Here is a 27,049-nt window from a genome sequence, read left to right on the forward strand (position 1 = left end):
CAGAGCTGTGGTATCACGGTCTCATCCCTCCTTCCAGAGTGAGTTGTTTTTGCACTTTGAGAACAATATGGTTTGTCCTTCAGGATGCAGCAATTGAGGACATAGCTCTGACAGAATTCTTGATTTCTTTCTACCTCTTTATACGACATACAAACAAAATAATTTTGGAGACAGGGTTTTCAGTCACACCGGGCTGCCAAGTTTAAAACTTGGGTTTGGATTTTTTTTCTAGGACAAACTCCTCAGTTTTATAGCCTCAGATTTTACAAAACTAGCAAACACCATGGATTACAGCTATTCCATGAGAAATTTTGCATTTAAAATCTTCATCTAAACTACAGTATTTATCAGCACTATATATGTATTGGATAGCGCCTATGTTACTGAGGACTCAAACATCACACCCATAAAACCCTAGAGAACAGTGAAGGAAAAAAAAACCTTAGGCATAATTCTTGTGTATCAGAACCATTCTGGGTCAAGCACAAAAAGATTTTACAAAGCCCAACATTACAGTAAAATGCCTGAGAAACAAGGAAATGCAATACACCCTAGAGAGTGAGTTTGTAGAACAGTGAGACACAGAGTGATCCTCTTCTTTCATGATGACTAAATTGTCAAAAAAAAAAGACAACCCAGTAGTTCCAATGGTTTAAATTAGTTAAATTTAATGGTTTAAATTGGTTAAATAAGTCTCTTAAATTTTTTCTCCTCTCTTTTGCTCCCTGTCTTCAGCAGTCAGGAGCCCATCAGTACGTTTACTCCCTTAGACTTTAAAGTATCAAGTTCATAACAGGAAAGAAAGCAGCTAAGCAAAACATTCTGTATGCATGAGGACAGGAAAACTACTTCCTCCACGTGCAAAGAATAACCAAGGACTTCTGATCTCTTCACCTACTAGATGCCTTCATTTACCATGTTTCCTAACAGAACTAGAGATTATAACATGATGCTCGTTTTAATGCAAGAGCTCTACACTGGTCACTGAACTTTTCACAAAAACAATGCCACTCTGAACTTAAAGATTTTAAAAGTGTGCATATACACAGAAGAAAAAACTAAAATTTTGTTTACAGAGCTCAAATATTTAAACCAGACTACCTTTACCTACATTTTCAAGAGATGACGCTCCAATATTAAAGAGGTATCAATAGAAAGCCAATGCCCTCTGGATACTGAAAAAACCACAAGTTCTTATATCTAAACAGTTATTCAAACATCTGTTCTTCAGAGTGCTACTATAATCTACCTACTACATAACTAGATAATTTCATTAGAGATTTTCAGTCATGAAGACACTGAAAGTGCAGTTTCCTAACAAGAATAACTTCATAACTACAAATATGACTAAAGAAACATTGATGAAATATCTGTATTCTTCACACAAGTGGTGCCTCAAGAAAGCCATTATTTTGAGTGCTTGATTCAATTTTAAATTGAGATACAGGCACAAATTTTAGAAAGATTTTGAAATTCTATTCAGCAGCAATTCCACCACCTCCCTCTAAACTATAAGAAATTGGAGAAGCAAAAAAAAAAAAAGGAAGTTTGATAGTGATTCTCCTTTCATTTGCTGTAAAAAGAAATATCTACTATCTGTAAGAAAACAAATGTGACACCTTGCCATATGACTGAAATAAAACCATTATGAAGCTCATGATCCACATAAATGGCAACATTAGGAAGGGAAACATAACCTGTTTTTACAAAGGGAAAAAAGGGAAGACTTGGGGAACTACAGGCCAGTCAGTGTCACTTCTGTGCCTGGCAAGATCGTAGCACAGATTGTGGCACAGATCCTCCTAGAATCTGTACCAGAGCACATGGAAAATAGGGAGGTGACTGGTGACAGCCAACATGGCTTCACTGGGGACAGATCATGCCACACAAATTTCACGGCCTTCTAAGACAGGATAACAGCTTTGGTGGGTAAGGGAAGAGTAAATGATGTCAACTACCTGGACCTGTGCAGAGCTTGTGACATTGTCCTTGCCTCTGAAAGACATGGATTTGACACATGGACCATTCAGTGGACAAGGAATTGGTTGGATGGTAACACTCAGAGTTGTGGTCAATGGCTTGATGTTCAAAGTGAAGGCCAGTGACAAGTGTGTCTCTGGGTCTGCACTGGTACTGATGCTGTTTAACACCTTTGTCAGTGACATGGACAGAGGGATCAAACGCTCTCTCAGCAAGTTTGTCAACTACACCAAGTTTTCTCCATGGCAAAAAACCATTGCTAAACACAGAACAGAGAGGAGTGGGAAACATTCTTTAATGTTAGATAATAACTCCAAATCCAGGTATTATCATGGAAAGAATTCATCTTAGACTCATAATGAAAAACCAGGGATGGTTCATTAGAAAGTCACCTCTTTCGCAGATGTCCCAACCAGAACATTATAACCCTGCAGAACCTGACTGCAACAGAACAGCTGATAATGTAGCTGATCACAACATGCACTGCTATGACCTCAGGGTATTGGGGACTGAGGGCGGGCAGTAAAGAATTCTCCTTATCAAAACTAATCAATCCAAGTACAAAATCCTGTAATCTGAGTTTCTGTAAATTATAAACTTTTGCTTATTATCCTACCAGTTTGAAAGGGCAGTCTATGTGATGTTCACTAATTAGAAGTTACTTCTAGGCTAAAACTAAGGAGAAGAAATTTGTCACACCCACTCCAAAGAATGAGAGAACATGCAAATGCTGCATCTGTTAAAATCTTATGTTTGTTGAGCAGACTGCCTTTAGACTTTTCCCATTAAAGTAAAAGCAGGAAAGAAGAAAATTCAGCAAGGCTATAGCTACAGCTATAAAGGCATCATTTACTTACATGTCTGATTTACAGTGCAGAAAAGAAAGCCAGGAACTCAATAGAAACTGTCACTACAGAGTCAAGGTGTCTGAAAGGGGAATGTCATGACTGGAGAAGTTATTTCATAACATTTATGGCTACTTTCTTGGCTTTAGAGATAAAGTTGTGTGTCAAGCATCACAGACCACTGTAATCATCTGATTTCAGAGAATATGGGCAGCACATGTCTATGCTTGGAGAAATGTGGCAAGTGTACTGTCATGCAATGACATATACCCAAAGAAAACTAAGGAAGTATCTTAATTATGCCCAGAAATCCAAACAGTACAATTGTATCAGCACAGACATGGCTGCAAAGAAATCCTGACTGTTAGGAAGACTCCAACCTTGAGCTTCCACCTCTGCTCTGTATTATGTAAGTCTTTGTGAGAATACATTAGCAGTCACAACTTGGTAAAAAAGGAACGAGCAGCTCAACATGATCACTCACAGCAATACAAACACAGCAAAGAGTGTGGAAATAAAGTTTCTCAGCTAAGCACAGTCCTTGAAAATGACTTGCTTTTCTGCTGCACTAACACACGAGTGAAGCTGACTGCCCTGGAACCTGTACAGATTGCACAAGCCTACAGCTGAGCTCCAATCCCTGCCACCACAACTGCCACCCCTAAAACAGAATAGAGAATACAAACTCACACTCCATGACACTCCAAACCTGTCCCATATCTAACAGTCACTGGACAGAGAAATACAAAACAGTTCAGTTACTGCACAATTAACGAAACAAATGCCAACTAAAAATCAATAAATCAGTTTCCTGAGCCACATGCTTTTACAGTGAAGACATTTCAGCCATCTTCCAATGCTTAAGTGAAGAAGAATCCACATACACCTATTTTTCTCAAAAAATTAATATTGTACACAAAAAATTACTTCCCAAAATTTGAATTGCATAGCTCTCAGCTATAGCACCCCCTTCCTAGAAAGGGATAGAGGGCAGGACCACAGCTAAGTTTTCCTCTATAAACTTTAAAACTTAGTTATCTGAGCTTTTAAAAAGTGGTTTAACTTTTGTATGAATAAGCTTTATGGGTATATTTCTTTCAAGATAAAATACCATTTTCTAAATATGATTAATTGGTCCTTTCTTCAGTTTACATGTTTATGTATGGGAAGAAGAAGGGGTTATTCCCACTGCTGTAAAGATACGCATTTGAGTAATCTAAGGATTTTGAATTAGTCACATAAAAAAGTACAGCTAAAAGTCTTGGTCTCACAGCTCCCCCTCCTACCTACTCTGTTCTTCATACACTGATTCCCACAATTTGAAATTTACATACTTAGTTGGGGTACTGACTAAAAAACTATGGTCAGAAAAATTTAAAAATTATTCCTACAGGACTGCTTAATAAGCAGTATAAGCTTATAAGTATAAGCTCAAGCTTATACAGCTTAATAAGCAGTAACACAAATACAAACTAAACAGAAAATGCTTTGCATTCAAGAAATTTATTTCCACATGTTGCTGGTGAACTTTGAAATTTACTGACACTTGTGTACAGCAGTCACACAGCATTTCCCTACTGTAGCTGAACCCACTCTGCATATTTAATGCCTGATCAAAAAATGTGTTTGAGTGACCCAAAGGCATTTCTTAGGGACAATAAAAGAATAGGTGCAATTATACTAGAAGCAGCATTGTTATTTTTGTAAAATGTTTACAAAAATTAACATTTAACACATGGTTAGTGGAATGCACAGGACCAAATCTTGATTTCACCTCCTCTCTTTAGGTTACAGATGAGACATACAAAAACACAAAACACATACAAAACCCCACAACCTCTTTCACCCAAAATATACATGGGAAAAACTAGTATCTATTACTGGAATTTAAATCCAGACATCAGTTCCCTCTACTGGGTTAATATGGGATGGCAGGAGAACTAACAGCACATTCCACTGGATCTGGGAACCTAATGCATCCCCAGTTCAGTCTCCAAAGTGTCCTCTGTCCTTAGCACATGCAAGCCAAACAAGCTAAAGCTGGCATGACATCCCCATCCCAGGGCAGAGGGATAGGCCAAAATCATTTATGGACTTAAAACCAGAAGGTCAAGCCCTCAAATATATCACACATGGGCTGAGGTGTCCCTTCCACGGCTCTTCTTCTCTTAAAATAAAAAAGAAAACTACATTTTGGACTTTAAATATGTAAGTGACAATGATCAAAAAGCAAGAATAAAAACTCTGATCAGAGTCAGCAGAAGTGTAACTATCATTCTGAAGACTTTTTATGCCTCCATATAAAAGATTACCTGAATGGAACTACTTCAAATCAGTCTACAAATAATTAGTCTTCCTGCAAAAAAAGCCTCTCTGTTAAAAATTGAAAAATCAAAAGAAAAAATCTCAACCTGGCCACAAAAGTACATACTTTGCAGTGCAATAGCCAATTAATTCTGAGAGTTAGGAAAACATTCTCTTAAAAAAAAACCATTACTTTTGAGATTCAGAAAAAAACTGTTAACTTCCAAAAATGTGTTGAAAGAAGTAGATCAAAAGCAACAGAAGACACTTGATTTGGAAAGTATGCATAACAAATGCATTTCAATCTTTCTGCTGCACGACCAAAGGCTTACAAACAAAGCCTTTATCTCACAGAGTGTCTAGCTCTTTGGGTTAGGTTTTGGGGTTTTTGTTAAATAAAGGCTCTCTAAGGGAGAACAGTCGACAGGAACAAATCTATAGCTCTAAACCATAAATTTGTTATATTCAAAATCAGTTAAGTCTACAATTAGTATATGAAAGATATAACACAGAACACTGATTCTAATACTGTATAAAGAATAATCAATGAAATAATGTTTCACGCAAAGTATATTTTAAGGCAACGCCTTCTGCTTCAAACAGATTATATTATCTTAATGCCATATTTGCTGTATCATAAACTGGTTTGAGAACACATACATCTACAAATATATTTTTAATCAGAATTTAAACAACAATCAAATCTTAAAAGCACCTATTTGGTTTGCTACTAGGAAACAATGAGCAAGGTATTCTGATCAAAAGTTCATCTAGCACGAAGTCAAAAGGCTGTCTCACAATATTCAGATCTCCACCAACAGCAATTCTGTGGGTCCCCAAAAGTTACCAACTCGACAGCAATTTCATGATTTTCTGCTTAATTTATCCAAAATAAGTAAATTCAGTAATAAAATGCAAATGGCAAAAAAAAAAAAAGTATATTTGGCAGAAACATTCTGCACTTTACTTACATTAAACAGTCTGTAAATCCACACAAATTTTACGAGGTTTTCCTTAATGGACCAAAAGTGACTAAAATGTCATCTATCTCAGCACAAAATACCAGTGATTTCCAAACATTCAGAAGAGTCCATTGACAGGCCTCAAAAAAACCCAAACCAAACTGAACCAAGTAAACTCCCTAACACAATCCCTAAATAATGAATATCTTATATAGCATGGTTCAAGAGATTTCTTTAGTAATCTTTAGGCCATGTAGACATCTAATATATGTGCAAATCAATTTGAGAATTCTTCTCTAAAAAGATGGTACACAAGCAATATCTTCAGTTGTCAGAAAAAAGGGCGAGTCTACCACTGAAATCCTTACTTGTCTTCTGATATGACAAACCTCAACTAGCCACAAAACCCTCAAAACTATTTCTGTGAACTGTATCACAGGAATCAAGGAAAATGTGCAAACCCAATTCATACTATCTTTGTATTTTCTACTCCATCAGTCAATACTCGGGAAAAAAGTCCCAGAGAGCCTCCTACTTCCACCCACTTAAATCCTCCCATCAGCATTATCATTGCTGCCAAGCAAAAACAGAGGGGAGAGGAAAATTAAAAGAAGGAAAAAAGCATGCACAATCAGAAGGAAGTATTTCTTAAGAACTTTTACATCTTGAGCTCTGAGACTCACTTCCAAAAGTAGCAAGTATGGCTTGGATAAGAATTGTGCTCTAGGTGCCAACAATAACTCAGTTACCTTCAGTACTTGAGTATTTCAAAACAAACAACCATGCATTTAAAGTGTGTATATTTAGAGAATTTTACAGTAATTCTTGATAGGTATGAATAACACGTGTATAACCAAAGCAGTCCTGAAGACCCTGGTACCACAGTGCAGTTTACCATAAACAAGATTCCTTTCTTGGAAATTCTCTATTCCTTTGAAATACAGCTGGGCAAAATATACTGGCTTATAAATTTTCCCAATATTTTAATAGCTATTTCAGTTTAATCCAATGAGCCAGAATAGAAACTACAAACATTCCAGTAAAATTTGGTTGCAGTGTATTAGGGTTCTACTTCCACCTATGTTTTCTGTATTTGCAAAAATCTGCTATGAACTCTCTGGAAACTCATGACTTACCAATCCAACATTTTGTGATACTGAGCCTGAATCCATATAACAATACTCAACAAAAACCATTCTAATTGGGCAAGGCATAGATGTAACACTACTAACAAACCCAAACAAAACAGTTCCACCCTCACATACATACAAATAAAGGGAAATGAAAACCAACACAACCCCCCCCCCACCACACACACGCGCATCCTTAGTCTTATCTTCTATGCAGACATCAAACTAGCTCACTGCACAAAAAAAGATTATATTGGAGAAAGCCACACAAATCTGCACCAGAGTAACACTGGAGAAGACTGCATCAGAATCAAGACCAAAACCCACATATTAAATATTACTAACAGAGCAGAAGGGAACATCCTACTTATTTACAAAAATAACCCTGAAGATCTAATCAATCAAGACTCCCATAGTCAATCAAGATTCCCGTATTCCTTTGAAATTCTTATTTTAACTGTAAACAGAAGTGATGATAACATGACAACAGCTATATCTTAAATATCTGTGTATGCCTAGTAAGGTTGGGAATGGGTTTTCTTACTTATTTTTGACACTAAATTTTTTTGTACTTACCTGACAGAACCTCAGTCCAGACTTCAGAGTTCCATTTCCCTGCCACACTTGATGACACGAGAACATTATAAAGCAAGCACTGAAGGAGGCTCCCTGAAGCAACTAAAACAGTGCTAATGATACCATCAACACCCTGAGGTGGAAAGAGCTTAATGACCATCTTCACTTCAGTCTGTAACATTTCTAATGAAGATGACAGTATCTGTAAGATTAAGACTTCCCAAATTAGTCCTCTTCACTCCCAGCCCCCAAAAAAGCAAACTGTAATGGATTGTTCCTATGCATAATCCTATGCATTGTGAGACTATACATTCCTTGTAACCTGCTCTAAATAGAAGCCACTGCTGTATTTTGAGAAAAAAGGGATGACTACTCAATATCCCCAAAAACAGAGCTCTAAAAGCAAAGAATCACAGAATCACATTACAGCTCAGGCTGGAAGGGACCTCAAAGAATCATGTGGTCTACCCTTCCAAGGGAAAAAGAGACTACACAAGACTATCTAGCACCCTACTGCATCTCAAAAACCTCCAGCAACAGGGATTCTATCACATTCCTGAGGAGGTTGTTCCAGTGAATGACTGTTCTCACTACAAGAAAACAGAAAAAGAAAAAAATTCTCATATCAAGATGAAACTGCCCCCAGTGCAACATGTACCCATTGTCCCTCATCTTCTCCATGTGAATAGACTGCTTCAGTCCTTTTTGTAGCTGTCCTCTAAGTTGGAGAGAAATCATTGCAAAAAGCCCACTATTGAGAATAGCTCTTTCCATGGACATTCTCTTATCTTTCTTAAGAATTAAAGGAATCACATGAGAGAAAAAATTCCTGAGATGCTAAGGACCAAATCTTCAATGGGAATTAATCTGGGTTAAAGAAGCTCAACAACTCAAAGTATTTTATTCCTAAATTACTTCTCATTTAGGTATTTAATTCCTGTTCTCTTCCTTGACTTCTACTGGTAAGCAACACTAGTATATGTTTTTCCCCTTTGTCTTAATATTGTACCCATCACTAAAACTGGTTTGAAATTTCTTATACCTAAATACATGTTTTAGAGTAAAGATGTTCTTGTTTCTGAACAACTTTACCTAACAAAACTAATTTAAAACGTCAGGAGACACAAAGAACCAGTAAGTAACAAGAAAAAATATTAAATCAGTAATAAATAAATAACAAAACACATGTATTTAAATATTTCCTCAATTCTATGTTAGAAATTTGCACTTGTAGGCTTTACAGACTAAGCTATTTGAGGAAGGAATTAGGGAGCAGTATGTTTCATAACAGGTGCATCTAATCATTACTACAGAATATAATCCCAAAACTAAATTGATACTAGGCCTCAAAACTTAGAAAACAGTTATTTGAAGTAGGGCGAACATGGTAATAGTATGTTATAAACAGGAACAAATTGGAGGTGGTGGAAAAAAAATCTTCCAGCTGCAAAGCCCAATGCTGTTCAGAAGACATCCTGCACGTTGGTACCACAGCACCCACTCAGCAGCACAGGTTTTGGCTACCCTGTCAGCATGTGGTATTCTTCTCCCTTTGGCTCATTAGGTTCAGATAATCAACTTGGAAAGAGAACAGACACATTCCTAAAACCTCTGTTATCAAACCCACAAAGGATCCAGTTAAAGTATCAAAATGAGAAATAAACTGAATGAGATCTTCATAATATAGTTACCCTGCTTCTTGCAAAGCTTGATAAAAAGAAAACTAATTTTGGCACTTCAGTAATTTGAAATATCACAGTAGCAACTTCAAAGTTATGACAGTGGTCTGAAATGGACTGAAAAGAAACAAGTCTATTTCCCCCAGGGCCACTGGCCTATCTCTAAAGCTCCTCAAGTTCTCATGTGAATTCAATTGGTTTTGTTTTTAATGTCCTTATCCCACATGCTCCTTTCAAACAGGTTTTGAAACCTTTTTCTGCCCCCTTCTAAAATACAGGTATTCATGTCTGACCAAGACCTACATGTTAAGGTACATTCCAGAAAGTGCTTACACTGGGTTTTTAAAATTATTATTATTATTATTAATCATGGGGATGTTGCTGATGCCTCCTACTGCTGCCAGATACACTTTTGAAAAGAAAAGAAACAAACTTTAACAGATACAAGTTTTCTGGTTTGCACAAGGGAAGCATGAAGGCTTTTATGCATGGTAATAGTTGCTAAGAGTTCAAACACTGACAGCATCTGACATGAATTTTTTTGTTCTTCAGTTACACTTACATCTATCTCACAATAACCTGCTCTGTTCTTGCTGGATTTTTAAAAAGATAAACTAGGTGAAAATGGAATTTCTGAAGCAGTTAGGCAGCAATGCTTGAAGTATAACCAAAACAACAGTAATGAAAAAGGACTAATAATTAAACTATCAAATAATAGGTATTTGCTTTTCTTCCTTCCCACTGTCACCACAGCCACCTTCTAAGACAAAGCCTATGTTTAACAGCATCATCAGCCCTTTCTGAAAACTGTAATTTCTGAGTCCTGAATCTGTTAACTCCACTATTAAAAGTATTTCTATACAGGTTCATGATGCAGACAAATAAAAAAGAAAAAAAAAAAGAAAAAAGGTATCGAGACTGAACAGTATGTTCTAGGGTCACAACTCTCTTGCATGCTTTTTATCAGCATTCAGCATTAACATTATTTTAGAATAAATTAATTATGTATGTATAATAATGTATTTCAAATACCTGAAGACTAAAAGATATTTGTGTTTATTCTTTACTGAAAATAGCACAACATGAAATCCATGGGAGGTGATGGGGGGGGTCTACAAACTACTGTGAAGCTGGGCAATTTGACACAGTTTACAAGAATTACATTCATTTACTAATGTTACAACATTAAATTAAGCTTCCAATCACAAGTACTGATGTTCTCCATTAAGGACACAGATATTCCAGTGTTAACAATTCTGATATCATTTGTAGCCATATGAAAACATTGTTTAATGTAATTGCCCATACAGCAACCTAACTACTTTAACCTCAGTTCACCCATCAGTTCTGACTCCTGTTTATACCCTCCTTCCACCCACACACTTAAAGACAACCATCCCCACAGCTGAAGCATACCCAGGTATAATACACAAAACATAACTGATACAAAAACTCACTTTCACTGGACAACATCTAAAATATGTAAATACCTGTTCCTGCAGGTCGTAGTCATAGCTATCATGCAGCAGAAGACTGAGGACATACCGAGTATAAATCATGGCATCAATGCCACACTTCTCTAGCTCTTGTCCCAGCCAGGTCTGCACTGGACCCAAAGCATGTAGCAGAGACATTTCAGAAACAGATACAGGGCCTGGATAAGAGCTTGAGGAGCTTTCAGATGGCAAACCATCCACAACAACTGTACAGATAGGGCGCATGAATCTAGGTGGTTGGCATCCTTATAACGTGAAGCATTTTCTGGAGTTGATTTTCCGTCGGTATCTGGAGGTGATTTTCACTCCAGTAAATAGGAGAGAGGCTTGACTTCTAGGACAATCATTTATATTTCCTGGCTGTTAGCCGACTAGAGACGAACATCACTCTTCAGGCATGACCAGTGAATAAACTAAATCCTAATAGCAAACACATATGTAGATGTGTTTTTCTACCTTAATTTCACATTGAGGCCAGATGCAAGTCCCCAGCAGGACCTATAAAGAGGAAAAAATGATAAGTTGTGACAATATGTATCCATACATGAATAATATTAAACAGTGAAAAAAAACACCCAAAGTAGAAAGCAGTCATTTACATACTGCTTACTCCAAACATATCATACATCTACTCAGTGTCATTTTGAAGAGTGACAGGAATTATTACAAGTCTAAAGGTGACTTTTAGAAAAGGTACTTTTTACTGTAGGAAGACTGACTTTTTCATCAAACACTTCACATGTAATCTGTCGACTGAAACATATGTCTGACCTAGCTTTATGGGAAAGTTGAGATTTTATTACTTTCATTATCAGCTGAAAAAAGCCACTCACATAAAAAAAAACCACCTATGCTAGTTTGAATAAAGACTGCATATTTTGCATCACTAGAAGACAATATAATCCTACTGTTTTGCAGTGATACCCATTTCTAGAATAGAAGCGTTTTGTTTATAAAACACTGAATTAATGAAATTCATCTGATCAGGAGTTTCATAAATCCTACTACTAAGTGGTTACTACTACCTTCAGGTTCAGGTTTTTTGGCGGTGGTGGTTTTGGGGTTTTTTTTCTTAGTTTCAATTATTTGCCTTGTTCCAGGACAGTTAAACATTTTATCATCCAAAAAAACTGTCCTTATAAAAATGTAAATCCCTGGAATAACTTCAAAATTTGAACAGAACATAATTTATCTGTGCCAAAAATTAACATTTAACCTTCTTTACACAAAGCATACACCTGTCCTACCTGAGAGCTTAAACTCTAAACCATGTCCTAAAATAGACAAACTATCCTAAGACTTACACCACCCACAATCACAAATCAATCTTGATAAGCCAGGGGCAGAAGGTGCAAGCACCACACACGTCAGCATTCTGCTCTCAAACGCAGAATATGTCAGCCCAAAAAAGGCATTTTTGGATTGGTCTATTTATCAGCCACATGCCAATCTGGCATTTGTGTAGGCCTTCCTTCTCCTCTCCAACTTCTTAGCATGAGAAAACAAAGCTCAACTCCACGCAGGAAATGTCCCTTTACTAAAAGGAAACAAAATAGACTCAAGTGACTAAGCAAAATCTGCTGTTCTGTTTTAACCCCAGTGCAAGATAACCAGCACACACCAGCCATCACCTAATACAACTATCTGAACTAGGTACTGGGGCAGCATTTCATGTGGGCAGCATGTGTTCTGCAGCCAAACAAAACTGAAAGTTGATACATGTCAATACAACGAAAGATGATCGTTTTTAGGAGCTTTTTTTACAGCACCACACAGGTACAAATGTATATTCCAGATTTTTCTAAGTCACTTGCAACATCACCAAACAGAAACCTATAACGATCAGTTGCTAGCGAGTTTACAAAAGCCTTTCCCTCTCCTAAAGTGACCTTACTGCTCTGGTTGCAGTGCTCATTTTGAGAAAGGAGAAAACACAAAATTATTCAATATTGCTCAGCAGCATGTTTCAATTAGTCAAAATCTTTTAAGTAAGCACAAAACACAGTAGGTAGAAACATGCTGCAAGGCACTGGAGGTTACTGCTTCATCACATAATTAGAGAACAGAAAGTACAAGTAAAATCTAGTATTGTGACCCAAGGTAGTCCAAATCCAAGAGTCACAGGTCCAAACTCTTCAGAAGTCCATACTATCTTACTTGTTGAAGAACAACATTCCAGAAAATCTGTTCAGTCCTGCTGGCTCCCCACAGTAGAACGCGTAATGAATGTTCTCCCCAAGTCAATGCCATAACCCTTGTTGGCCCCCAAATCCTACATTTCATAGATATGGGAAAACTAACACTCTTCATATCTCTTTTTTGAGACATGGTGCAGAACTACCTAAAGGTTCAAGGGAACAGGAGCCTCAATCCATCCCACTGCTACCAGTTAGATGCTAGAGCCACCAAAAGATGCTCAGAGCCTGGAAAGGGATTGTAGATCAGCAGGAGAGCACCTGAAGAGCAGCACAAAGGAACTTCTGCCACTCCAGCCAGCAAGCTGCCTCCATTGGGAGCCCAGCTAAAATGGAAACGTGCGAAGCAAAGACAATTAAAATAAAAAAGTTAGAGACATGCACATGCCTGCAGTCTATCATCTTACTGGCATCACTAAGACATGGTGGGATGCCTCCTATGACTGGAGTGCTGGAATGGAAGGATACAGGGTGTTTAGGAAGGACAGGCACAGGAGACAAGGAGGGGAATGTTACCCTTTATGTCAGTGACTGCCTGGAGTGCATGGAGCTCTGCCATGACACAAAAGAGGAGCTGACTGAAACGTTATGGGTCAGGATGAAAGGGACAGGCCATGTTATACTGGGGGTCTGCTAAGGTTCCCCACCCAGGAAGACTGAACCATCAAGTCCTCTATAGACAGAAGGAGCAGTCTCACACTCACAAGCCCTGGTCCTCATGGGGGACTTCAACCACCTCCATATCTGTTAGAGGGGCAACACAGCAGAGCATAAGCAATCCAGGACCAGGAGGTGCCTGGAATGTGATAATGGTGACAACTTCCTGCCCTGAGTTAGAGAAGCCAACAAGGAAAGTTGCTATGCTGGGTCTCCTTCTCACCAACATGCTGGGGCTGCTGGGGAATGTGAAGCTCAAGGGCAGCTGGGCTGCAGTGACTGTGAAACAGTGGAGTTCAAGATCCTCAGGGCAGCAAGGCTGCACAGCAAGCTCATTGCCCTGGCCTTCAGGAGAGCACAGTTTGGCCTTCTCAGGGATCTGCTTGGTAGAGGAGCCAAAGAAAACTGGTTAATATTGAAGGATCACCTCCTCCAGGCTCAGGAGCAATGCATGCCTACCAAAGGAAGTCAGGCAAAACACCAGCCACCTGCATGGCTGAACAAGGAACTCCTGGACAAACACAAACAGAAAAATTAAGCCTACACAGGGTGGAAGCAAGGACAGGTAGTTTGAGAAGAATACCGAGAAATTGCACAATCAGCCAGGAATCAGGGAGGAAAGCTAAAGCTGTGATAGAATTAAATCTGGCCAGGGACATCAAGCTTGATGAAGCAAGAAAAAGCTTCTATAGGTACATCAGTGATAAAAGGGCCCTATCTCAAAGGAGACCCAGGACATGGACAAGCCTGAGGTACTTAATGACTTCTTTATCCTGGTCTTCACCAGCAAGTGCTCCAGACACTGCCCCACTCCCTGGAGGCAAACGTGGGGACTTGGGAGAATGAAGAACTGCCCACTGCAGCACAAGGTCAGATTTGAGACCATCTAAGGAACCTGAAGGACATGAATCCATGGAACCTGATGAAATGCACCCCAAGGTACTGAGGGAACTTAAAAGGTGCTTGGAAGAAAAATGAGGACAGACTTTTTATAAGGGTCTGTTGTAACAGAGTTTTAAACTGAAAACTGGTAGATTTAGATAGGACATTAGGAAGGTATTTTTACATTGAAAGGGTGAGACACTGAACAACTTGTCCAGAGAAGCTGTGCATGATCTACTCCAAGCATTCAAGGTCAGGCTGGGCAGGGCTTTGAGCAACCTTATCTAATGAAAGATGTCCCCGCCCACAGAAGTGAGCGTTGATGATCTTGAAAGATTCCTTTCAACTCAAACCATTCCAATTCTTTATGGCAAAGCTTCTGGATACCGAGTCACTTCAATCAAAACTTTGGCACATTGTTTAGCTCCTTAGCTAAACCTAGTAAAGACTGAGTTTGTGTTTCAGCTTTTCCGTGAATGAGATGATAATGGGGCCTCTCTTTTCTATCTTAACACTTATTTAAGTGAGACATTCGAGAAATTCTGTTCTTGAGACCTAAGCTAACAAAATCTGATTGACTTCAGCTGACCAGTTAAAGTGTGTCTTGTTTTTATTAGATGGGGAAGAGAGGGAAAAGACAGCAAGAGAGAGACAGATTACAAGAGGAATTATGAAATCAGACAAAAATTTTTTGTAATTTGTTTTGTACTTAAGCTTTTTTTAATATCATATCCTATTACCTCTTTTACCATTCAGTTACATGATACAAAACCTGGAAATCTAAACAGATTTATTAAATATTATTTAAGAGTTCTCATTTTACAACTCTCAAGTGCTTTGTTTCATAGATGGTCTTAAGCATTTCCATTATGTTTTAAATTTAACAAAATTTCATAAGGAGTATTTTTCTATCCCAGTACTGGAGAGATTTTCCATATCAAATTAATACAAGTCACTCAAAGAGCAAACATTTCTGCTGATAGATGTGAAGCTTGATTTTAGAAATAACACTTTCTGACAAATAAGTTATTATCCCTCTTAAATCTATTTCACACTGTCTCACTAAAAATAAGTTTTCCATCCTCACAAGGCCAGGGCTAATCTGAACAGAGCGAGCACATTACATCTTAAATAATTAGTGGAAGCCTAGTTATTTTAACTAAGTCGGAAAGAATTCTCCATTTCCAGCTATAAAATATGACAGATGGCCATGCCTTTTAACAAGAATTACCAAATACAATTTTAAACATCTGCATCAATACTTTCTGAAAGTACTTTTTATTTACAAAGTAAAAAATACATGTTGAAACTATTTCAAAATAATTTCTCCTTACTCCACTTCTTAGTATATTTTTTCCTTTAAAGTAACCTTCAGTTTTCGCAATACTGATCAATGACCTTAACAAGGTCACACCAGTTAAACTGTCAGCAGCTTAACCAGGAGAGGCACAAGGGCCAATTCACGAAGCGTCTTCTAAAGACTGAGAACACAATATTGTATAAACACTCTGATTTTTCAACTCAGACTGTCTTAGAATACATGTAATTCTCAAAATTCTATTCCACGTGATAGACATTAAATACTCTTTTGATCTACAATAGACAGCAGAAGAAAATAACTAAGCCTTACTCTCCCTTAGATCCAGCTACAGCAAAGCAACGACTTTAAATAACCTATAGCAAGCAACAGAAAGGAGGATCAATGATATGGAAGATCCAGAGCTCCAGATCAGTGATGCTGGAGCTCTCCAGTTTTGTTCCCTACAACACATTTGCTCTTTCATAGTAAATAACCTTTTTTGAAGACTAAGTAATCTAGTCTTCTCCATAAAATAACTGGAATATGGGTGCTGTCAGAACAAATACACAGAACTTTTTTTTTTTAAAGTGTCTTGGTACTACAATAACCTAAGTAACAAACAACTTCTTGTGGCAGTTGTCTCTATGGGATATAGGACGATAGCATAAAATCAGAGATTACCAAAGAATGCAGTAAAAGAAAGGTGTAATTAAATCACTCTTCAATGAAGCTTGATACAAGCACACCAATAAAGTGCTAATGCATGGACTATCAACAGAAAGATTAACTAAAAGTTCGTGCCAAGCAAGACAATTCCATGTCTTTAACAGTTCTTTTTCTCCATATTCTCTTGCATACTGTTAGAAAACAGTAACCAAAGCCAAACCACAAAACCCACTGAATTCATCTAAAGTAACCTAATCTCTATTTCATCAGCACCAAGAGGCCTCTGAAAATTGTGTATCCATGCAGCAAAGTCCCAAACCAACATTTTTTGTAAATAAAAAAAAAAACAAACCAAACAATACAATGATTTAACATGCTTTCAAGTTTTCTTAATTATCAACTCTTAAAGCAGTAGAAGACATTGGAATAAGAAAGTAAAACTTATATCCCTTACAATTGTCCCATCAGGTAAAGGTCCACAGACAATGTCTTGGGGATCATAAAAGGTAACTTGAAAAGGAAGCAGGCTTAAATTCACTACACTGGGGTCAATACTATCACTAGAAAAAAAAAAAAAGTTACTGGATTACATATTGAAAGAGGTTGGAAACTAATACACTGTTTACTTGTACAACCTGTGAGTCTCTAAAACCTCAAATTTACTCCTCACACATTTTGATACATTTCTACAAAGAAGCCAATCTCTTGGATAATCCACAGACACTACTTTTCCTTCCTTCAGTTCTCAAAAGGGAAAACATCTGTGTTTCCAGTGTTTCATGCTGCCTACTGCTACATGTTAACAATTAGACTAAACATATTCTCACACAATAGTTAAGTCAAAACTGCTGTTTTATACAAAGTTTCCTCTATTATTCTTTGAAATACACCAGTGCATGACACAGTTTAAATTAACAGCTCTCATTTTAATTTTTTTCTCCACTTTGACACTGTTCATTTATAAAATGAACACGGGAAAAAAATTAAATTATTTATATATAGTCCACATTTTTTAACCAGAACAATGTTTTTCAAACAAATGTTTTTTTCCAGAATGGTTTTATTAAAAGCAAACAGTATGTCCTTTCGCTGGCAACTACAAGTGGGGAAAAAATTATGAAAAATCCTAATTAATATTAAAAGAATAAAAACTTTGTCAAGTTTGGTCAACAACATACTAAAATCACATATACAGTGCAGTAAATTTCAGTCCCCTTTAGAAAACTGATAGTCAAAAGCATGACCAAATTATATGATGGCAACAGAACTCCATATTGTTCTTATATCTTGTGGAAGAATCTGCAATTTTACACTAATTTCTTTTGTTTCTTTCCACAAAAATGATGAACAAATCCTTAATAGAAAAAAACCAAGCAGCTACACACTGGGAAAGGCACTGTCAAAAGCTCAAAACCAAAGCCTATTTAAAGTCTAGCAAACAATGGAATTTGTGTGCTTAATTTCACACAGTATTTAAAAGACATGTGAATTCAGAAGTAAGAGAAGTTGCTATTTTTTAACCACATTCCTTGATAATCTAAGAAATTTGACTGTGCAGTCTTCATAGCAAGGACAGCTATTTTATGCTCAACAAACAGCAAGAGCAGCAGCTTGATTCATGACCAAGGCACTGAAACACTACAGAAATATTGTCCTGCCATGAGAAACAGAGATTAAACACCTGGCTGCTATCAAAGCACTAAAAGTGGTCAGAAGCATAAAAGCAGCTCTGTGAATCAACTTTAAACATACATAGAACCAACCTTTGTAAGAAGCATTACCAAGAAGTACAAGAGTGATACAGTCCTATTTGTAATGGGTTTATGCTTTATAGGGAACTGATGTCTAATGAGGCTGGGCTTACAGTTCTAGGGTAACTCAGGTCAAAGAACCACAGGGGAGACAGAAATCAGTGCCTGGGTGTTACTGCAAGATTTTTTCCCTTGCAAATCTGCAATCTTATTTTCATAACACATCCAAATGAAAATCTGAAGCTGCTAATCCTGTATAAAAGCTTAATGGAATTACTCAAAGGATTCAAGAGCTACCATGTAAGCCCCAGTTACTTAGGTTAGCAAAGAAAAAGAACAGATTTAATGAAGATAACACCAGGGGAAGTCACCAATGCAGTTCTGAAAGATTCTGCTCTGGGACTTGTATTACCTGATAAAATCCTAAGTGGCCTGGAAGATAAGATGGGTGACACAGTTTAGAAGCTACCAAAGGACAGCAAGTGACCAGGAAGAGCAACTGAAAAAATACAGATGGCCATTATGAAAGTGGACTGGGCAATAAAAAAGTAAACAAAATACAGCATAGGCAAACTTGAAATGAGGCCCAGGGGCAATAAATACCCTATTGAGGCATAAATCAATGAGTTGTGAGCTATTAATCCATGTCTCTCCATGGACAGAGACTTGACTGTTCAACATCTAATTTTTGTTACTAGAAAGTATTAAAGAGATAGTAAGATCTACATACAAAACTTCACACAACAGCCAGCAGAATTCCTTGCAAGAGATACCAAAGACCCCCAAAAAAAAATAAAAGATGGTCTTCAATGGAAATCGAGTAAGAGAGATCCCTTGAGAGTTTTTAACTAGACAAACCATATCAAGGTCAGGACATCCCCTAGGCTGAAAATAGTGTATGGCTGAGGGAGAATTTAGGGGAGATACCATTCCCCCTCTTCTGTTTTTGTCCCTAACTGCTCCTTTAGAGATGATGCTGCAGACAAGTGCAGGGCTTGTCAAAGCCTTTGTCTGAACCAGTACAGCTGTTCTTATAAAACATTTATGTTTACCATCATACAAGAACAACATTTCAAAAAACAGTTGCTGGAGGAGTGCAACAAGCTGATCCACTCACAGGGCTGCACATTATTAACTCACAGGACTTTATTTAAAGATGTGAAAACATCAATCCTGTCAGGGAGCAAAAACCAAAAACAGAGCTATGGGAAACAGCTCATAAGGGACAGCAGAATCAGCAGGTGAGACACTTGCCCTAGGGGGTCAGTTGCATATCAAAGACCCCAAATGTTGTCATCTGTGTATTCTTTACTTCTGCAAAACAAATATGCATGTAAGCTTGAAAATGTAAAACTTTTAAGCTAAGAAAAAAAGGTAAGACAGAAAGGGAAAAAGCATGACCTAAGAACAAAACCTGCAGACACTGTGTACACCCCAAAACATCATTTCATAGAGTTGCAAGGTTTGAATGTGCTTCATAAGCAAGACTCTTTTGGAAAGGTCCTCACTGCAGCAGGCTTGTAAAGAATCATCTCTGCAGAGTGGAGACTAATGAAGTGGGCCTTCAGTATATATAATATGACTTTAAAAAATCATTAATATGCCTAATAGTTGGCAAGTTTTGCAGATCATGGTTCAGTGGGAGTCCTGATAACGTGGGAAACAAATTTTATCTTCAGGATGGAAGTATTTTTATTTCATAGCATCACTCAGGAAACTGCTTCAGGAGGTCAACTCAATATTAAAGCTGCATTAAAAAAACTCAAAAGCAAGCATGTCATTATGCAGCACATAGATACCACTTCAATAAACAGAATGGAGCTCAGAGCATTTCTCACAAAATAAAACATGACAAAACAATCTCTGGTACCACAGACTATGCAATTGCACCAGATAAGTTTAAGTACAGCACATCTGTAACCTACAACCACCTCAACCCAAAGAATTGTATCTCCAAAAATTTTGCTATTTAAGAAGGACTTGAAACTGTTAAAAATATGTCCATTAAACAGATTTAAGAAATGGGAAGACTTCTATATCTGTAAATTGCCTGAATCTAGACAATTAAATGCTGCCTCACTATTATCAAATGCCCACCTGCCATTAACAATGGCAACAATCACATTATTTAAGAATTTGTCCAAAAGGTTATCTAGCTACCAACAGAGTACTAATAATTCCATTCTGTCCTTAAAAAACAATAAACATACACTGACATGAGAATTTTTTTCTATTTAGTTTGTTACTGTCTACACTGCTGTTTGAACCAAATTTTACTTTGTTTAAACATGACTACATTTTTTTTAAATCATAGCTGAAAAAGAAAAAATGTACACATATTGCATAACTTAGATGTATGATAACTTTTTAGAACTTTAAAAATACAGCATCTAATGACAAAGAATTTTGGTAAATATTTTTCACATTAAAAATTAATTAAAACAATGTCATACATAGACTTAAAGGAATTACTACTGCTGCCAGCACAAGTTTGCAAAAACCAGAAGTGATAATTTTTATAGCACTAGTTACTAACTTCCAAGAGAACAACAGCAGCAGCATTTTGACAGAGATACCTCTGTGGATGACTTGAAGGTGAGTCAGGGTAACAGGAACTGCACATTGCCACCAAGAGGGGACAAGACATTCCACTGTTTCTCTCATCCTCTCCTCCATGTTCCCACCCTCTTGTCCTTGTACTCAACACATCCACTGTGTGGCTGCATAGATGAACTGTATCAATTTTTTGTTCCAAAGGGAAATATTTCATTTTTGGTAACCCAGTCTTAAAAAATACAAATCAGTGATCAACTCATCAACTCGCTCTCTCACCACGGAATTTCTACATGTGGCATAAGAGAGGAAGTGGGGTTGCCCCTTTCAGCAGCAACCCACTATTAGATCCACTTAAGAATCACAAGAAAACATTAGGAAGGTAGAATGCACAGCTACATTTTAGCTAATTCAAATCCAAGTCTTTCAGAAAATAATTATTCTAAGGAACGTGAAGTGTGCAAGCCAATTCAGGTACTTCAACAGGTATGATATTTACTTCCAATATTTTTACAGAAATTCACTAGGCACCCCTGCAACCACACCCTGTACTCGTAACATCCAGCAGACTCAGTCTCAAACAGTAGCCTGGGGATAACAAAGAAATTACTGTTTCCTTCAGATTTGCTGGGAGAGAGGCAGGTGTTGCTCTGTAACTAATTGAGAACAGGATGGATCACTCAAGTGTGGAGAACCCAAGAGAATATGTGGCAGTGCAGACCTCAAACACTGAGGCAGTGCTTCACCTCACACTTTACCCTCCAACCATCACAGTCATTTCTGTACCACTAACATCAGCTTTCTGACCTTTCTGCTATATTTCTTTTACCACTGAACACAGTGGTATGATTTAAGTTTTTCAGTTTGAACTTGCAGATCTTAGCAGTGTAGCAGGGCAATGCCAGAGATGTATCTTGTTCAGCTCAGTTTATTACACAGGGATTGCCTGGATGGGCTGCTACTGGACCTGAGATCCTGGGGAGAAATACTTTTGTAGATGCAACTTCAAGGAGGAGACAGCTACAGTCTTTTCTGTTCAGTCCCATGAGAATCTTCACATGGACACTATTTATCAAAAGCAATACCTTTTACTATGTACACATCACTGATTACCATCATCATACTTCAATAATACTTCCTCAGGTTTAGGGAAATATTAATGGAGTTAACAGACTACAAAACCAAATAGAACTGCAATCACACAGATGCACATATTTTGAGTTCACCAAGACATTTATCTTCAGGATTTTTGGCAGGTAAATTCTGTAAGCTTTCTACTACTTGTGTCTCACTATATTTACTAGCCTTATTATCACCTAGAATATATGCAGGACTTCAAAACACAATACAGGATGCAGTCAAGTAATGGAAAGACTAAGATATATGCTCTTGACTATTTGATCATTTTCTTTCCTGCCCTCCTGATGTCCTTTATTTACTTAACTTTTAGAGCAGTTCAAACTATCTGCGACCAACAGGTACTTGCCTGTATTTGAACTCCATTCCCAAGTGGGATGGTAATGCTTGGAGGCCCATGCAAGAAGTTACATGTGTGTGCATTAAAACAGATGTGACCCCAGTTCTGAACAGCTCAGTGAGAGAAACAGACACCCACCCATGTACCCCAAAATGTGCTGCAGACTCCTCCAAGGAACAGGCAGCCACCAGGTGGAATCATCCTCCAGGCCACCAGTGTGACCACCCCGATAAAATATTCAGTGCTCCTCATATCAGCTGGAATCCAGTGGCCACTCTTGTAGTGCAACCATACAAGATTTATTTCAATTAATATACAATTTACTCTCAGGCACACACTGCATCTTTCAGTCAGGCAAAGAAAGGAGAATGAATTATGAATGCCAAAGATCCAACCACCAGTGTTCATTTAAAGGCTGCGATATTTGTCCTGCTATTTATACTTGCAAGGTTAATAATCCATATGTATATAAACAGCAAACTCATTAAAGACCACACTATATATTTTACTCTGGTTTATTAATTTCTTTAATTTGTATGGAAGTATTTTCTGAATACTTACTATTGATGTTTTCCATACTTGGTCTGCAGCTCAGGGAGTTAATTACTATCTTGCTGAAAAGCTTTAAATAGCCTCATAAAGAGTTTCAGAACAAATATTACTTCACCTAACTACATAGCCTTTTCAACAGTTATTTTAATAAAAAGAAGTTTCTCTAAATTCAGTTTGAAGTAATATACAGACAATGTTTTTATTAATAAGAGTGTAAAAACTTACAGGATGTGTCAGCCACAGGAGGCTCAGTAAACACAGAGTTCTGACAAGTTGAATTTTCAAGCTCTAAAACTTAACCAGCAGAGAAGATACTGAATTTACAGCACATAAAATATGGCAGGCCTACAAAGGAAATAGTTTCAAATACTTTTTCCCTGCCCCTCTACCACCTCTGATTTTTATTGCAAAATATTAGTAAATGAACTTCTATTTATGAAATTGAGATCCGAAGGAGGATACTTTGCAATTTTGAAGAGAATAGCAAGTCAACATGAAATAATTTTTATTTTAACATTTGAATGAATTTGCATAGGCATTTATTGTTCAGTTTATGTTGTAAGGCTGCCAGGCTTTTTCCATAAAAACAGTGACGATATTTGTTATCATATCTCCATTTTTATGATTAGGTATGTTGTTTAAAAACACTACTTATTAAAAAAAGTTTACTGACTGAATAAGTAGGACAATTTAATATTGCTCTTAAAATAATACATTTGCTGCTTGATACTTCAAATGACAGATGAAAAGGTCATTTTACTAAAGTGCAACCAGAAAACCTCTTACAAAAACAGCAGGTCAGCATTGCATTAATTCTCTTCAAGGAAGTTACTGTACTGTTAACCAAGGCATTTCTTTCACAATTCAAGAACAAAGTTACTAAAAACTGGAACTCTGAGGTTTCCCTGAAGTCAGTAAGATATTCAGTTCAGAGAGACCGGTGAAAAAATCATCTACATATGATAAACTAATATCTGAACTTAAAGAGGCAATTTAAAACTTTTCTGTCACCTCACACAATTCAACATGACTTCCATCAAAACGGCTATAAAAACATCAATAAAACAAAAATCACTAAAGGCAATTCAGTTTCACTGTCAAATGCAAGACTTGAATACGCAGTGGATTGAACTTCTACCTCAGAAAACAGAACCAGAAGAGGAATTCACTGAACAGAAGTCTTTAGCTAATTAGTACCAGTAATTAGCTCAAAGTCTTCAGAGAGCAGAAATCAAATATCATGAAACAGTAAAAGCTTTTCCTGTGCCTTAAAAAGTAAAGATATGAACCCACCAAATAACTGGAAGCTGGCTCCATTTCTTTTAGGACATTCCAGTGTCCTAAATCCAATGCAATGCTTTAAAGTTGCACATCTACTCAGCCACAGTCTTCAATTTTGGTTCAAGTTCACAATAACACATTACAGTGTCACAAGGATCTAGTGAGAATTAATTACTCATCCAGTGGCAGCAATAGGCATTACTGATTTCTTCATTAGTGATTCTTCAAGCAGACCTTTTTCTTTAGGCTATTAAAACACTCTTGTCTTAAAAAGTACATATGACACATGCTAAATTAACAAAATAACTTCTTTAATCAATTTGTGTATGTTTTATCATGCTTTCCCATTTTACTGTTGATGATTATTATCTCAATCCAAGCCGTGACTATGCAAACACCACCTGGAATAACCCTGCAGAGGATACAGACCTTGCAACCCCGCTCTGATGTTAAAGCTGTACCATCTTATGTCAGGTTGCTTTATTTTTCCTGGCCCTCAGCCACCCCCAGTCTCTCACTCCCTTATCTGTCTCTCTGTACTTTCTTCCACGGTCCATATATGCAAAATCTCATCGGCAAGGCAATCATGTCTCCCTTCAAATTCTACAACCAAGTTAGTCCATCTAACCAAACCATAAAAACAAACTCACACAATTTAACAACCTACAAGAGGGGTAACAGCTGCTCTTTTTTATACAGCACCTTAAACACAAGCACATGAAAATGAAATTTCACTTGAATTTCACTTGAATTCACTCAGTAGTACAGCTGATAGAAAACTTCATGCAGGTCTCTTTTCTCAATCTCAGCCAAGCACTCTATCCAGCAAGCCTTGTTCCTTTGGTAAATTTAATAGTAACAAGAGAAATATTTTTAAAAGCTGTAAAAACTCCACAAAATTATTCAGATTTCATCCCTGTTACAATTTATTTTTATTTATTAACAAATCTTTTTGCACAGAGTACAGATTTTCACATGCAATCCTTTCTAGAATAAGGCCTAGAAAGTTACAGACACAATTAACATTAGCAAAGACTGCATATTTGAAATTTCTTCCTCAAGACAGCAAACCCCAGAAATTTAAACATTTCCCAAATTATAGTAAAAATTAAAATCACTACAGCAAACCTGAGCACAGACTTAGCAGGATATAACAAAACTTACATGTAATATCAGACCTGAAAAAATTAATTTAAATACATAATTTATATTTCCACACCAATATAATTAAAATATCACATGCAATATCACAAGAGTGAAAAAATATTTCATTATTTAAATTTCCACACTACTGCCTCAGAAATAAATCTCTTGGAAAGTCATGTTCCATATGTTCTCTTTGGTATCAAAGTTATGAACAAAATTTAGATGCAGAAACAAAACAAACAATGTATAGTATTATGCAGGTAGATCCAAACATCCTGCATATGAAATTATAAAGGAAGCAGGTAATTAAAAATTTAAAATACTCAGTAGCTTCCAATAAAGCTACAGAAATAGCTGCTAGTAAAATGTCTGTGAAAGAATAATCTTTGTACTGAATGTTTAAGCTACTCAACCCTTCCCCGCACCCCCAACCACCTCTGTGGGCCAATAAAATACACATTAAATCTCTCAACATCCAGTAAAATCTACCCAACCAACTTTAGGAAAGTAGAGCAAGATGCTTTTTAGTAAAAACATTATAACTAGCCCATCTAGATCTTTTTCTACTAGAACATTCTGACAGTCCCACAGTCAGAATGTTTTGGTACTTCTGACTAGAATAATCTGGTAAATTATTTCCAAATTAAGAAAAAAAACATAATTTTCCTTCCAATCAGACAATTTTCCTTTTGTATGTGTATTGAAACATAACTAAGCACACCAATACTCGTTTGAATATTTTTCTTTTGTATCATGTAATTGATTTTAGTTGGAAAAAATTCTTGGGGCAGGACTATGGGGATGGACAACATAACTAATTTCTGCAACCCCATTTACAAATTATCCAACCAGCTTATCACTTTTCTTGGACAAAAATGAAGGATACCAATCTCTGTTCCACGAGACAGAAGAATATCCTAAAAACAGACTATCCCAATAAACAGAACATATTAAATAGCTTCTACAAGATCATTTGTATTCCAAGCTCCATTAGCAATGCAGATAATGGGAATATTTCCTGCCAACTCTCCAATTCTACAGGAATTCTAAGTCTCACTGCCTTCACCACATTCTGCTTTACCAGATATTGTTGCCTATCCTATTATAGTATTGTTACTTTCAGTTATTAGCTATTGCTTAAAGAAGCAGCAAACTGAAACATGATTTTGCTGGGATTCCAGCTAAGTATATAAAGTGTCTATTCTGACTCTACAACACTATGCCTAAAACCTAGTAAAACCCTTCAAGAAAATTCACCTGTTCAGCCTCTTGGTTGCTTTATTTACCTAGAAACAAGATGCTCAAGATGGACAATTAATGGAGTTTTGAACAGTACCTAGATCTTCCTCTGACCCTAATTCCTGCTAGAATGCACAGCAAATGAGCAAAGGAAAATGCTGACATCATTTTACCCCTATGGAATTTCTCTAACGTGGAAGCAAATAGCAACAACAAAAGCAGTGGGAGATGCTGAAATATGCCTATGAAACAGGCATAATAAGGTAAGAGAAGTTCAGGACCTCCATTTTTTCTTCTTGGGTCACATATAGATCTCTTTGACCCTTACTTTCCTTGCAATTCCAGTGCTCATGAGCAGAAAAGCTGGAGGGTCATATA

General features: G+C 37.0%; 1 protein-coding gene across 5 annotated transcripts in view; it reads right to left on the reverse strand.

The window, feature by feature from the left end:
• The window catches only part of KIAA0232 (KIAA0232 ortholog), a 64,001-nt gene that overhangs the window by 34,471 nt on the left and 2,481 nt on the right, over nt 1–27,049 (reverse strand). For 3 of the 5 annotated variants that reach the window (XM_074541713.1, XM_074541710.1, XM_074541708.1), the window contains exon 2: nt 10,967–11,470. The exons of 1 other annotated variant lie outside the window; for it this stretch is intronic. In XM_074541713.1, coding sequence (XP_074397814.1) covers nt 10,967–11,197 — 231 coding nt within the window. In that variant the 5' untranslated portion in view covers nt 11,198–11,470. The remainder of the gene's footprint in view (nt 1–10,966; nt 11,471–27,049) is intronic. One more of the 5 variants, XM_074541711.1, reaches the window with a different exon arrangement.

Source organism: Zonotrichia albicollis, chromosome 5, assembly GCF_047830755.1.
Source record: "Zonotrichia albicollis isolate bZonAlb1 chromosome 5, bZonAlb1.hap1, whole genome shotgun sequence".
Lineage (NCBI taxonomy): Eukaryota > Metazoa > Chordata > Aves > Passeriformes > Passerellidae > Zonotrichia > Zonotrichia albicollis.